The sequence below is a fragment of the Artemia franciscana genome, chromosome 18, assembly GCF_032884065.1.
Source record: "Artemia franciscana chromosome 18, ASM3288406v1, whole genome shotgun sequence".
Taxonomy (NCBI): Eukaryota; Metazoa; Arthropoda; class Branchiopoda; order Anostraca; family Artemiidae; genus Artemia; species Artemia franciscana.
The window spans coordinates 26,363,982-26,378,853 of NC_088880.1; the positions used below are offsets into that span (position 1 = coordinate 26,363,982).

General features: G+C 36.5%; 1 protein-coding gene across 4 annotated transcripts in view; it reads right to left on the reverse strand.

Moving 5' to 3' along the window:
* LOC136038815 (trafficking protein particle complex subunit 8-like) overlaps positions 1–14,872 on the reverse strand; it is a 109,199-nt gene that overhangs the window by 33,273 nt on the left and 61,054 nt on the right. For all 4 annotated transcript variants that reach the window (XM_065722207.1, XM_065722206.1, XM_065722205.1 and 1 more), the window contains 3 exons: positions 9,641–9,826; positions 5,515–5,684; positions 177–304 (listed from right to left, as the gene is read on the reverse strand). In XM_065722207.1, the coding sequence (XP_065578279.1) occupies positions 177–304; positions 5,515–5,684; positions 9,641–9,826 (484 nt within the window). The remainder of the gene's footprint in view (positions 1–176; positions 305–5,514; positions 5,685–9,640; positions 9,827–14,872) is intronic.

Sequence of the window (14,872 nt, forward strand, 5' to 3'; positions counted from 1 at the left end):
TAGCTAGGACGACAGGAGGATCTAAGGTAAGATTTCCCAATTGAGGGTGGGATAGGGAGGGGCATCGTCTCCGGGCTTCTCCATGGCCCCATGAGTGCTATTGAACCATAAAACAAGAAAAGTTTGCTACTCTGATAGTAGAGCCAACAGTGTTAAAGAGGTGCAATGGTCATTACCTTGACAAGTGCAAACAGGTTTATTCGTATTATTTGTTTTCTCAGTAAGTAGTCTTGCTTTCGGCTTAAAAAGAGATACAGTCTTCCCTCTAGCTTGGCAAATAACACTTTCTTCTAGTTTCAACCATCTAAAACAAAAAGCTACTGAAATAAATCATTAGTTTGTGCAAATTCCATAATTTGCTATAAAAAAAATAACCTAGCGAAATTTAAGTGAATTGTTTGAAAAAAGTCATATCAGCTGTAGAATGAAGTACAAAGAAAAAAAAATCATGTTGGGTTATTATAAGAAAATTATATTCGTCAAAGAACATAAATATTAAAGACAGGGATGGATGAAGTGAGAGTCGAGGGAAACAGAAAAAAAGAGAGAGCAGAGGCACAGCTAGAATTTCCAGCAGCCGGGAACAATGTCTGCTCACCACCCCCAACCATCACTACCACAACACAAAAAAAAAATAAAGCCTCAGTTTGGCATCCCCTCAGAGGCTACGCCCAAGACATCCTCTCCCTATTTACACTACTGGGAGATAGAGTTGGAGAAAGGGAGGGAGAAAGGGGAAGAGGGAGGGAGGGAGAAAGGGGAAGAGGGAGGGAGGGAGAAAGGAGAAGAGGGAGGGAGGGGAAAGGGGAAGAGGGAGGGAGGGAGAAAGGGGAAGATGAAGGGATGGAGGGAGAGAGAGGGAGAGAGAAAGAGAGAAACTCTCGTGACTTTTAACTATGACTCATTCTAGATGATATACATTCGGTATTTCAAACCCCTTGCAACTCTCTGAGTTTTTAACTGAACATTTTCTTATAATCGTAATAATGGCTTGTAATAAATTTCTTATAATTATAATTATAATAAAGGCCATCTTATAATATAGCAATGGCCATTAATAATAATGGCTTGTGATTCGCTTAATTTTTATACTTTGAATAAATCAATGAAACTTGAATGAGTAATTTTAAACACGAATCTACTTTGCGAAAGGGAGCGCCAACTAAAGGCATAAAAATGCATTTCAGATTAAACATGCACTTAAGTATGGGTATAAACAAGAAAAGCACGCATACACAGGTAGCGGCGCTTCAGTTCACTCCCTCTTTCCATAGGGTCAAAATGTTTTTACAAATCTCTTTACATATATATTTTCTACAATACAATTTGCCCATAAAAGTTATATAATAATATAAGTAAGACTCTCCTGGACTGGGATTGTGCTGATGACTTGAGCACTCTAGACGAAATTGTAAAAAAAAAAAAATGATATTTAGGAGGTTTTGAGATTTAGGGTGAAAAAACAATTTTGGAACATATATTTATTTCAAAAATATGATGCACTTAAGTATCTTTCAAGAAACCACTGGGTATTTTAATATAGTATACATAACAATTTCTGTTGATTTGCTTCTCCGTTCACCGTTAAATGTTGATCTTGGTGCCCACTAATGGTGAATTCTAAGGCCAGTATAGTCTTTATTAATAGAAATGAACTTGTAACAGAACTTAGAAATGAGAATCCTTCACATTTTTGTCGACTTTTTCACCTAACATTTTTCTGTGCCCATCATCATAGTTATAGTCGACTTTCTAAATGACTGCCGTTTTTTATAAATGTTTATTAAAAATAAATTGATTCTCTTTATTTATCAAAGGAATTAACAACGATATGATGAAAGTGTATTCAGAAGTCTGAGATTTAGCTAATTGTTAGAAGTTCTGAGTCAAAATAGGACCTGATACTATTCAAACATTGAATATTATTTTGTTGCAAAGAAAAGCCTTAGAAAACGCTAAAATAGAATTAAGATTTTTAAATAAATTGACTCTAATTTAAGTTATTTATAAGTTTATTATAACCCTAATTTAGAATTAAACTTAAACTAATTTTAAGCTTCTAAAATTTTAGAAACAGTGCATTTACAAAAAAAAATCCATCTTCTCAAAAATGTCGTCAAGCTTAAAAAATAAAATAAAAATAGCTCTAGGTTATAGTATTAATTTTGTGGTATATTGTTTTAATTTAGTGTCAGTTTAGCGTTAATTAATAATAATAGTGTTAATTTAGTGAATGAAATTAGAGATTTAGCTAATTTAGCAAAAAAAAAAGTCGTTTAGCATTCTTGAAATCTGAGACTTAGGCAATAATTGCCAGTAACATGCATTCAAAAATGTCTTTAAGGTTTTGTTTAACGCCCCGCTCTTTACGCTAAAGTTTGACTCTTACTCTCAACTCTTCTTTTTAAAACAGTAAAAAACTTTAGCGTAAAGAGCGGGGCGTTGATGAGGAAGCATCCCCTTTCATATATGAAGTATTTCTGTTCGTTTTAAGTTTTAATGTCGCTCCTTACTTTCAGTTAAAAAAAGCTGTTTTTTTTATTTAATTCCTGAACGTTTTTGAATTAATGCATGTTTTGATTTTGGCTCTCAGTAGATGAATAATTAAAAAGAAGTTTTCATATTTATTTTTTTGGCTAAATGGCTTTCTCATAGTTTTCATCGAATGATTTTGAGCAAAAAGGAGCGGGGTAGGAGGCCTAGTTGCCCACCAATGTTTCAGTTACTTAAAAAGACAACTAGAACTTTTAATTTCTTACGAATGTTTTTATTAGTAAAAGATATACGTAACTTACGAGTTAGCTTAAGTAACGAACTTCTGTATTCGTATGTTTTATTACGTTTATAAGGGGGTCTACCCTCTCGTCAGTGCCTCACTCTTTACACTTAAGCTTAAATTGGGTCCCAATTCTATAAGAATGACCCCCTGAATCACAAAGGCCGTAGAATAAATAGTTGAAATTACTAAAAATACTTTAGCGTAAAGAGCGAAGTATTAGGGGGAGGTGAACCCCTCATATGCGTAAAAATTTCTGTCCGTTTTTAAGTTTTAATGCTGCTCCTTAAAAATTTCTGTCCGTTTTTAAGTTTTAATGCTGCTCCTTATTTTCAGTTGAAAAAGCCTTTTCATATTTATTTTTTCATGTTTATTTTTATAAATTATGCTAGAAAATCATGCGCTCCGTTCACGGAAATTATCTTCCCCATGACATTTTCCTCCATGGAAAGTTCCCCCAACATATCCCCCTCTTCTCAACCCTTCCCCCCAACCAAAAAATCCCCCTGAAAAGGTCTATACACTTCCCCATAACCATTACAATATGTAGCCGCTGGTCAAAGTTTGTAACTTGTAGCCCCTCCTACGGGGACTGTGGGAGAATAAGTCGTCCCCAAAGACATACTTATAAGGTTTTTCAGCTACGCTGAATAAAATGACTATCGCAGAATTTTGATCCGGTGACTTAGGGAAAATAATTAGCGTAAGAGGGGGCCTAGGTGCCATCTAATTTTTTTGGTCACTTAAAATAGGCACTAGAACTTTTCATTTCTGTTACAATGAGCCCTCTCGCAACATTCTAAGACCACTGGTTCGATACGAAGGCAAAAATTACAAAATTCTACATTTTTGTAGATAAGAGGTTGGAAATTCTAAAGTAGTGCTCTCTGATACGGTGAATCTGATGGTGTGATTTTCGGTAAGATTCTATGATTTTTTGGGGGTATTTCACCCTATTTTCTAAAATAAGGCCAATTTTTTCAGGCTCGTAACTTTTGATGGGTAAGGCTAAACTTGATGAAACTTGTATATTTAAAATCAGCACAAAAATTCGATTCGTTTGATGTATCTATTGGTATCAAAATTCCGTTTTTTAGAGTTTTGGTTACTATTGAGTCGGGTCGCTCCTTACTGCAGTTCGTTACCACAAACTGTTTAGACCAAAAATAGAGCCAAATAATCTACCAAGCGTAAAACTACCGTAAATCAGCATCGATAAATGAATGAACCCAAAAACAAACGTAAATTACAAAAAATAACCCCTAGCGTAAAAAGTGAATATGAGGGGTGTCGCCCCCTCGTCAATACCTCAAGTTTGAATTTTGTCCCAACTCTTTAAGAATGACTCCTGAATCACAAAAGCCATTTAATTAGAATAAATAGTTATTTTACAAGTACTGAAAAAACACTTTAGCATAAAGAGTGAGGTATTGGCGATGGGGAGACCCCCCTCAAATACGGAATAATTTCTATTCGTTTTAAGTTTTAATGTTGCTCCTTACTTTCAGTTAAAAAAAACTCATTTTTTTATATAATTTCTGATCGTTTTTAAAAAATGCTGGAAAATGCGCCCACCCCCATGGAAAATTCCATCCCCCCATGAAGATTCCTCTATGGAATCTTCGGTTTCGGGGGTGTTTCCCTTTTTTCAAAACCTGAGCAAATTTTTTCAGGCTCGTAACTTTTGATGGGCATAATTAAATTTGATGAGTTTTACATATTATGAATAAGCATCAAATTTTGATTCTTTTGATATATCTATTGTTATCAAAACTCTGATTCTTTGATTTTTGGTTACTATTGAGCCGCATCGCTCCTTACGTACAGTTTGTTAACATGAACTGTTTGAAAAGTAGTATCTTGAGGGCTTACAATTCTAATAGAGCCTCAATGATGGCTATTTGCAATTAAATTTGGAATAAATATTAATATTCGAATCTTTTGATGCATCAATTATTACCCAGAATCTTCTTCTTAGAGTTTCGGTTACTATTGAGCTGTATCGCTCCTTACTTGTTTGATTAAAGCTAAATAAATTCAGTTATTTCTTCTCTTTCAAATAGGCACTAAAATATTAATTTTAGGCGATAATAAAGTATCATTGATTTCAAAAATTTGCTTATTTAGAGTAACAAACTCTCGAATTCTATTTTAAAATTCCCTTGAATCTTGATACTATGAAAGATAATTAGATTCGATTATTTTTTCCTCTTTCAAATATTATCAAGGATAAGCCTCTGATGAAGGGCACCATCACTATTAATATAAACTCCAGTGACCATTAAGAATAAGTGTTACCAGAAATTTCTCGATTTAAAACAAGACACTTGAATTTGATTTAAGGAAATACACCTTGAATCTTAACAACAATTAAAAAAAATAGTTTTTTTAAACTGAAAGCAAGGAGCGACATTAAAATTTAAAACGAGCAGAAATTACTCCGTGTATGGAAGGGGCTGTTCCCTTCTCAACGTCCGCTCTTTACGCTAAAGTTTGACTCTTCCTCTTAATTCTACTTTATTAAACAGTAAAAAACTTCAGCGTAAAGAGCAGGGCGTTGAGAAACTTATATGTTTAAAATCAGCATGAAAATACGATTCGTTTTATGTATCTTTTAGTATAAAAATTCCGTTTTTTAAGAGTTTCGTTTACTATTGAGCCGGGTCGCTCCTTACTACAGTTCGTTACCACGTGATAAAGCTACTTGAATTTCTCGTTCAAATATTGACAAGGCAAACCTCTGATGAAGGGCGTCATCACTATTTACATCAATTCCAGTGGCCAAAAGAACATCTGTGTCTTCAGAAATTTCTTGGTTTAAACCAATAGACACTCGAACTTTCTTCTGATCAATAATGGGGATTGGAAGTTCTATGGCTTTTGACACTAATCCCTCTCTTTGACTTGCCTACCAGTAAAAGAAGAAATGAATAAATTTATAGATTGAATTTCCATGACTTTAGTACATAACACCTTGCTGTTGCATAACACATACACACAACATGACGCATAGTAGATAATACATGTACCGTCAGTACATGACGTTAGTACATAACGTTAATAACACATATACTAATATTATACAAGCACAAAAGGGCACCGAAGACAGAAAGAAGCAATTTTTTCTGCTTCTTTTTAGGACCGTATCTAGGGGGTGGGGACTTACACCTGTTGACCCCTCTCTTTCCCAAACTAAGGAAAAGACTGTCCGATTCATCAAAAGGCAATAAAAATACACATAAACAAAATGTTGTTCCGTTTATTAGTTTTTTTGTACCCCCCTCCCCCCCCAAAGAACAAAATTTATACATGGCCTTGCCCCTTGGACCTATTTTACGATTATTTTTAACCTGAAAACCGTGATTTTCTTAGATTTTTTCTATTGGTTGTTTCGGAATATTGAGGATTTCAGGACAGAATCACGTCATCCTATGGCATAGAATATGAGACAGCGTAATGACAAAGAATATAAAATAGCATAGAACATAAAAGCTTAAAGAAAAATCGATGACCTAGTCAAATTTCTAAGATTTTCTAAACGATTAGACCAAATCACTTCGGATGATTCTTAATGATTTGATCAAAGTCTTAGGGTCTTGCTTAAACGACTAATTTCATCATATTAATTACAGAATCAGTTAAGAGTTTAAGAGCAAACAAAATTTATACATAAGCTACCCAGTAGCTACATCAATTAAAATCAAATAAAGAAGAGAAAGCTGACACACATTACTAGTGTTGGGTTCCCCCGTAGAAGACGTTTTCTGCAGAAGAAATAAACGTACCAAAAGCGACTAAACCTTGAGAATACTTTTCTAAACGCTTTTCCTTAGGCTTGTCATGCAATTCAACTGTTGATTTGTGCTTGTAGTGTTTTTCTATGTTTCTTTTTTCTATTCCATCAAGTATTTGGCTTTGTGAATTATCAAGCTAATAAAACTGAACATGCACAGAAACATTCGATTATGTACAGATAGATGGATACACCGATCATGAGTAAGACTTCTGTAAAATGAGGAGTTGCTAGCAATTTTAGAGACACTTTAATTAAATCCCTTTTTATAAAAAGTGATAAGAGTGAGTGTTATTATAGAGGCATTAGCTTGGTTTCGGTAGGAAGCAAACTCCTTAGTATTTTTAGAATTAGAGATGCTGAAGATAAAAATTTTAAGAGAAGAGCAGGCAGTTTAGGAAGGGGAGGGGATACGTCAACAAAGCTTTCACTATTAGATTATTAATTGGGAAGTGCGTGAGTTACCAGACCCATTTAGTGCTTAGTTTTAAAGATTATGTTCAAGTGTCTAATTCAACCAATTCAAGAACTTTGATGAATGTCCTATACCAGATAAACAGATTAAAGTGATTAGAGCTATGTAAGAGAAGGATATTGCTGCGGTTAAGGGAAGAAATTTGGTTAGTAGCTGGTTTCGTATTGAATCAGGAGTTAAGCAGGGTTGCGTTCTATCTGCATTTATATGCATCATTTTGATTGACTTTGTCCTGAGGAACATGGCAAAGGCTATAGGAGAGCATAGAAACAAATAGGAAGGCAGCACTCTCTAGCACTTAGATTATATAACTGATTTGAGTGGCCTAGATGCAAACTGCTTTTTGAAGGTTTTGAGAAATCAGCGCACAAGGGTTGGAAAATTAATATTAAGCACGCTAAGTCGCTTAGACTACGAATAAATGACACATGGATCAAAGGGATAGCCTCACGTACCTAGGTAGTAGGACTATTAGTAACGATGGTGGATGCATTGAATATACTAGCAAAAGTTGGTTAACCAGCAAAAGACACAGGGTGTTATTTCACAACTGTAAAAGTTTGGAAAAACAGGACGTCTCAGAGATTAGAATATTGGAAGCGGATGTTATGACAATGTCTCTTCAAGGGGCAACTAGTTTTAATTTTTTATCCCTAATTCTGAAATGAGGACAGCTGAGCAAAGGTTTCAACCGACTCCCTACAGTATTCTCTATTTTTTGTCACTGGCTATGATTATCCTCATTTTTTGTGTACGATTGTATTTTTTTTGGTTTTTGGTTACTTGGACAACCCATCGTCATAAAACATTGTAGGAGAATATAATTATACTTTATAGCCAGCCCCCTCTTGAAAAGCAGGTGAAACCCCAAGCCATAAAACATTTCAAAACCGAAGAGTTTGTAAGTAAAAACAAATACTATTCCATGGCTATTTTCTATGGTTTATTATGCATTTTCTATGGTCTATTAATGCATTAATGAACAAAATCTTATTGGCGCTCTTTTTAGACAGATATTCAAACAAAAACTCGCTTTCAATCGAAGATAACAGCCAAAATTCGCACAGTAACACCGCCTGACCGAACTTGACAAAACTTGCCAATTTCGGTCTGAACCTAGCTTAAATTTATCTCCAGCATCAAGCAAGTTTCTGCTTTTGTCTAAAAATATAATATTTTTGTGTATCTCCAAGTCAAAAAAGTCTTCACTCAGGGTAAAATCTAAAAATTTAGTCTAATGAATTCCCAATTTCATCCGAACCTGTCAAAAAAGGCAAAAAAATCAGATGATTTTATAATTAAAAAAAAAAAATCATTATTAAGCCTTAAGATATTCATAAAATTTACTCATCAAAGTAACCAATAGAAAGTCAGCATAGTGGATACGTATAGTGAGTATATTCTCTGGGCCAACCTGTGAGTATAGTGAGTATCGATTTTATATGAAAGTGAAAAAAAAAATTTTTTATAGTGTATACACGTTACTGCCGCAAGGTTTGGCGATCTGTCCCTGTAACAGGCTAAGCAACTGAAACGTAGATTTAAAGCCCAGTGGCTCTGAGGGGATACTTTAATTTAGCAGTGTTTTTTTTTAAAGCATCGTTTATTCAACCATTTTTCATTTTTATACCTTTTCCCTTCCGTGTGTTCATTTTCTATCTTTGTATAGAATGATATTCCCAGTTATAGATTCGCGAAAAGGGGTGAGCTTTTTGAGTTTGGTGCGTGCTTGTCATCATTAGATTCTTATGATCAATCATACGGATCAATCATTGGTAACAGACATCGATTCTGCCGTAGATTTCTTGCGTCGCTGTATAATGCCATTGCCCTCCCACATGTACTGTATATAGCACCTTTTTGAAATTATTTGTCGTCCGCCCAGTGTACAAAAGTAAGAGTTCTCTTTTTCAGATTCGCAAAGTTCCTTCTGAGACTTCCTCCGTGGACGAGGAATTCGTATATTATGAGTAATTACGGAGTGTCCGATCCAACAGTTTGTTTTAAACCGGGTCGTAGAGAATTTCCTTGAAAAGGCTAAGGGAAGGACGAGCCCGTGGCTAGCTATCATGTGTCAGTAGTTTTGTTAGTGTATATAGTCGGTGTTTACTTATGGTTAGGTTCGTAGTGGGATTTTCTTTTCTTTTCCATTCGTACTCCGATGTAATTCCAGTGAATTTTCGGGTAATAAAAGTACTTACTTACTTATATCGACCCTTCACTACAATTAATTTTTTATTTTTATTTCATATTCGAATGCTGTAATCAATCGAAAAATCGAAGCTTTCTTAACAAATATGAATTTTCCTTTTTTTTTCTAAAAAAAAGAAATCATTAAAACCCCCCATTATAGATTGGGTTTTGGCCAATTATAGAACCCAATTATAGACTCTCGAAAAGGGGTGAGCATTTTGAGTTTTGTATGTGCTTGTCACCATAAGATTCAATTCAAACCATTATATTGACCCTTCACTACAATTCATTTTTTATTTTTATTTCATATTCGAATGCTGTAATCAATCGAAAAATCGAAGCTTTCTTAACAAATATGAATTTTCCTTTTTTTTCTAAAAAAAAAGAAATCATTAAAACTTACCTCCCCAGCAGATACAAAATCTCGCAACACTGACATTTGACAAGCAACACTACGCTGACGATTCAATCCAAAGACCTTGCTCAAATAGGCAACAGTTTTGTCAAGTTGCTTCAAGTATTGCATATGTTTGCCCAAAGCCACATAAATATGATTTTCACCATGGATCCATCCATTCTCTTCGTAAACCTACTTTGAGAAATATTTTAGATTTCACTGTAAATAAAAAGAGAAAAATGTTGCTCATTTTGTTCAACGAGAAAAATATCCCCTTTAAACCACTTTTAGTTTTTTTTTTTATTTCGGCTTCTCTTTGATTTTCCTGTGCAATTTTTAGTTGAAAAACAGATGACTAAATGATATGTATCAATAAACTAAATAATTGAATTTCAACATAAAACAAATAATTATAGAATTTCAAAAAAATTACAAGACATACAGCTTGTTTTATTTCGTTTTTTTTAAACTTTAGTAATATTATCAGCTCGTAATTTATACTTGCTAACTATATAAACAGTTATTTACTCTTCATAGATAATAATATATAAAGTATGGTATATACTTTTATTAATACAACTACTAATAACTCACCGCGGCACCAAGCCGCTTAAGGGGATAATGGCTATGTAGGCTTCTCCTCAGTCTTTGTAAAGCCCCTCTCTTTACACCCACCCAGGAAGTTCACATTTCTCTTAAATCTTTCTTTACAACAGCCTCCTACTCATACTGCATACGACCAGATTTCCGATTAGTCCTAGAAGGTTGGCCAAAAAGGGCAATTTTCGAAAATCTGTCATCCTTCATCCAAAGAACGTGCCCTAGCTATCTCAACCTCTTTCATTATAGCCCACTAGAAAATTGCATTGATCCATACTTTTCGCACAGCCTACTGTTTGAAAACACCACGATATGGTAAATGGGATGAAATAACAAACAAATATGACAAAGAAGACCACACTGCCTTTCCACAATACAAATAATAAAAGGCAAAACAACGAGGAATTATTTCAAAACGGTGATCTTTTTTTTAATGAATATTGTGGCTCTATATCTAAGAGCCGTTATCAGCAAAGCTCAGATAAATACAAAATAAAACTTACAATGAAATACATGGCATTTAAAACTAAAATAAAATAATCCTGGTGGCAGAACTTAGACTTAACTCCGCCTGTAAGTAATTACAACCAGTCTCAAGCCTGGACAAAGGAGGATAGTTTTGCGGTGGTTAAGCAATCTGCCCCTGGGAAAAAATTACGCTAAAAGAAACATCCAAGACAAATATAACCAGAATTCCCTTTTCAACAACGACCTCTGCATCCTCCCAACGGACAAGATTTTTGAATGCGAAAATACCACTAAAAATTGGATTTTGGAACGTGCAGACGCTAGCACAGCGGTCAAAGGTAGAACAGCTAGAGAAGGAGGCGACCCACTATCGGCTGGACATCATGACCTTCTCGGAAGTACGATGGCCGAGAAATGGAAAGCAACTGCTCAGCAGTGGAAACACTTTAATCTTCGGCGGCAATGAAACACGAAGAGAAGCTGGAGTGGCTGCAGTCACCATTGGCAAAATCACTGATAGGCTGGAAACCCGTGAGCAACCGCATTACGACTGCTCGATTTCATGGGAAACATGCCAAAATTACCCTGGTTGCGTGCTATGTACCCAAAAACGAAGCCACGGACGATCAGAAAGAGACGTTCTGCAATGAACTGACATTTGTCCTTGAAAATGTACCCAGACATGACATTCTGTGCACCATGGGGGATTTCAACGCAAAGGTTGGCAATGACAGAGGTTATTGTGTCGACGTCCTGGGCAACCCCGGTCTTGGAGAACACAACGAAAATTGTGAGTTGCTTATTGAAACGGCTCAATCCTTCGGCTTGTTTGTTGGCGGCACTCTCTCCGCCTATAAAGATATATACATGTATCGCTGGACTTAACCTGATGGACACACAAGGCACTGATATCTTCTCTGACCATAGACTGATGGCTGCAAACATCAGAGTAAAGTTCTCAGCCCCAAGAAAGGTGAGGACAGCTAGGCAACGTCCCTATGACTGCAAAAAACTGAGTGACTTAGAAATTCGGTCACAGTTTGTATTGAAACTGACCAACCAACAGATTTGAAACCCTGGATCTGCTGCGATATGAAAGCCCAGAGACAGTTTGGACTGCTATCAGAAAAACCTACAATGATACTGCCTACGAAACGCTTGGTAAGAAAAAGTCACCAAAGGATGAATGGATCTCCGTAGAACCGTGGGATCTGATTAAGAAGAGGACTGACAAGAAGAAATCTCTCCTCAACACTCTTTCCACTGATACGATACACCCTCTTGAACTAGAGTATACTATGCTTGATAAGGCTATACAGAAGAGCGTCCGTGCTGATAAACGCCATAGCCTTGAACAGAAAGCTCAGAAGGCTGAAGAAGCTGCTAGACAGGGATACTCTCGGTTAATGTACCGAATCACGAATGAGGTAGTTGGAAAACGTCCAAAGACAGAAGACCCGTCAAAGTTGATTTTGGACGACTTCTTACTGACCCTGATACAGTGAACGAAGCCTGGGTGACGCATTGCAAAAAGCTGTTAAATAGACCCCCACCTGCTGATCCCAGCAGGTGATGGTCTATTTAACCATTTCTAAATCTAGCCATGGATACTAAAGTACCCTCTGGTGGGGAGATACTAAAGGCGGCTATTTTTCAATTTCAATTTCAATTTATTAATATAATACGCATAACAAATAAAATACACTGGGTCACCACGGAGAGACAGTGCTCGTGATTGTGGTGAACCCATCAATATTTATAACATAAACAATATTAGTTGAAGATCCAATACCCAAGTCCACGGCCCACCACACAAAGCAGAAACACAAAATAAAAATCACAATAACGAAACAATCAAACAAACGCGCACAGAGAATGACACCATGAGCAATCAGAGACGATGAATTTACAAAAAAAAAAATAAAAAAATAAATAAATAAATAAATAAATAAATAAAAAAATCCATAGAGAAAAAAAAAACACTTCTGCGGCAAAGAAGCTGAAGTGCTGAAGTCTGGAAAGTCCCCTGGGGAAGACCGAATTGCGGCTGAAATGATTAAATACTCAGTAGCTGCAGGCATAACTGTAAGGACCACGTTTTTCTCTACAATTTGGAGAACAGAAGAAATTTCTAAGGATGGGACACAAAGTACTCTCGTAAAAATATTCAAAAAAGGCGACGCTAGCAAACTATTGGCGACTATACTCCTTAACAGAATCCAGCCAGCGTTGAATGAACATCTACGAGAGGAATAGCATGAATTCCGGCCAAACCGATCCTGCGCTGATCTTGTATTTACTCTTAGAATGCTGCTAGAAGAAGCGAATGAATGGCGAAATAAGCTTTACTTGGTCTTTATAGACTTCGAGAAAGCTTTCGACCCGGTAGATCACAAAACGCTTTGGAAGATTCTCCAATACTACCAATATATCTATTCCTGATAAGCTTCTTCGAATCATTGAAGCCTTCTACAAAGACAGAGAATGCTGCGTGGCGACGAGTGAAGGGGGTATCCGTTACTTTCGTATCATGACAGGGGTGAAACAAGGCTTTGTGCTATCACTACTGCTATTTATTCTTATCATTGACTATTTTATCTAGGCCCACAAGGGACATGGGATCCAGTTTGAAAATAAGAGACTCGGAGATGTTGATTTCGCTAACGATATCAGCCTCCTATAGTCCTGCAAACAAAAGCTCCAGCGTTACCTTAACCAAGTTAGGGACGCTGTCGAACCTTTTGGTCTTAAGATAAATACCAACAAAACGTATGGCGAACACTGGCTCTCCACTCGACCTACGATGCAATAACCAGACGAAAGAGTAAATCTTAGAGTTCAAATACTTAGAAAGTACCATCCACGATTCAGGATCTTGTCAGCGAGAAGTCAAGCTAAGAATCGGCCAGGCTAATGCATCTTTCAGGAAACTGTCTCAAATTTGGCGCAGCCAGAAGTACTCTCTTCGACTCAAGCTAAGGCTGTTCAACAGCAACGTCCTCTCAACGCTTTGCTATGGTTCTGAAACTTCGCACATCGATCAAATACTTGAAAAGAAGCTATTCGCGTTCGAAAACATGTGTTTAAGACGCATTCTAAATATCCACTGGTCCCGAACGCTCCTATACGACAGAAGATATCTCAGCCACTGGCAACCATAGTGATCAAATATAGCTAGCGGAGATACCTCGGTCATGTGATCTGCATGCCCGAAACTCGACTACCGAAAGCCGTCCTTAAGTGGCTGCCAGGTGTACCAGAGGAAGAGGGTGCCCTAAAAACACCCTACGACGCAGCTACCGGACTGACGTCACAAACCTCAATGCCTCAATCCAACCTGGATGGGAAGATGTCTGGGTGGCCGCAGCAATGAGAGATGACTGGCGACTCTTCTTGGATTCCCTAAGCACCTCTGGAGGCATAGGAGGATCTAAGGTCTAAGGTAAGGTCAGAACTTAGAGGAAGTTCAACCAGGACTAAAAACAGGTCTTTGTAATACAAATCCATTGGTGTTGAATTTCCGCATAAAGCGCTGAATGAATATTCTTCCAAATCTCTATTTAAAGAATTATTACTACTTAAATTTGATTTCTATTACATCTCGATCAATTTGTTTAATACCCAAGCTATTACTAATGTGGGGTGTTTTAAAAAAGTATCACAATGCTTAAGGTTTCCAAAATATTTGCTGCTTAGGGGAGACTGAAAAAAAATAATTAATTTTTAAAACCTTGTTTACATTATCTTATGCTGCAATAAGCGTTTTTTTTTTTTGGGGGGGGGGGGGTTCTACCCAGATAATAATTGCTGCAGTCCCATGGTATTTTATAAAACCCTTACTGACGGGTAACTGCGGCTATGTCTCTATCAGATTTAAGGCAATTCATGATTTTTAAACTATATAAACTACTTAGATATTATTTTGTATACAAACTCGGTATGGCATATGGTGCTTGGAGTAAAAAGGAAATTGGGTTTTGAAGCCTGAGCCTCCAGTTCTGTGGGTCCGACCCTGCTTACGTCATATAGGGTTTGTTGATGAAGCGAAACCAGGAGATAAGGTCGTATCCAAAGGGAGGGGTAGGGGGTTTGAAAACCCCACAAAAAATCTTTTGTACCCCCCTCCCTCCGTAAAAATCCTGTATCTTGGCACGAGTGCGTGACTCCTTG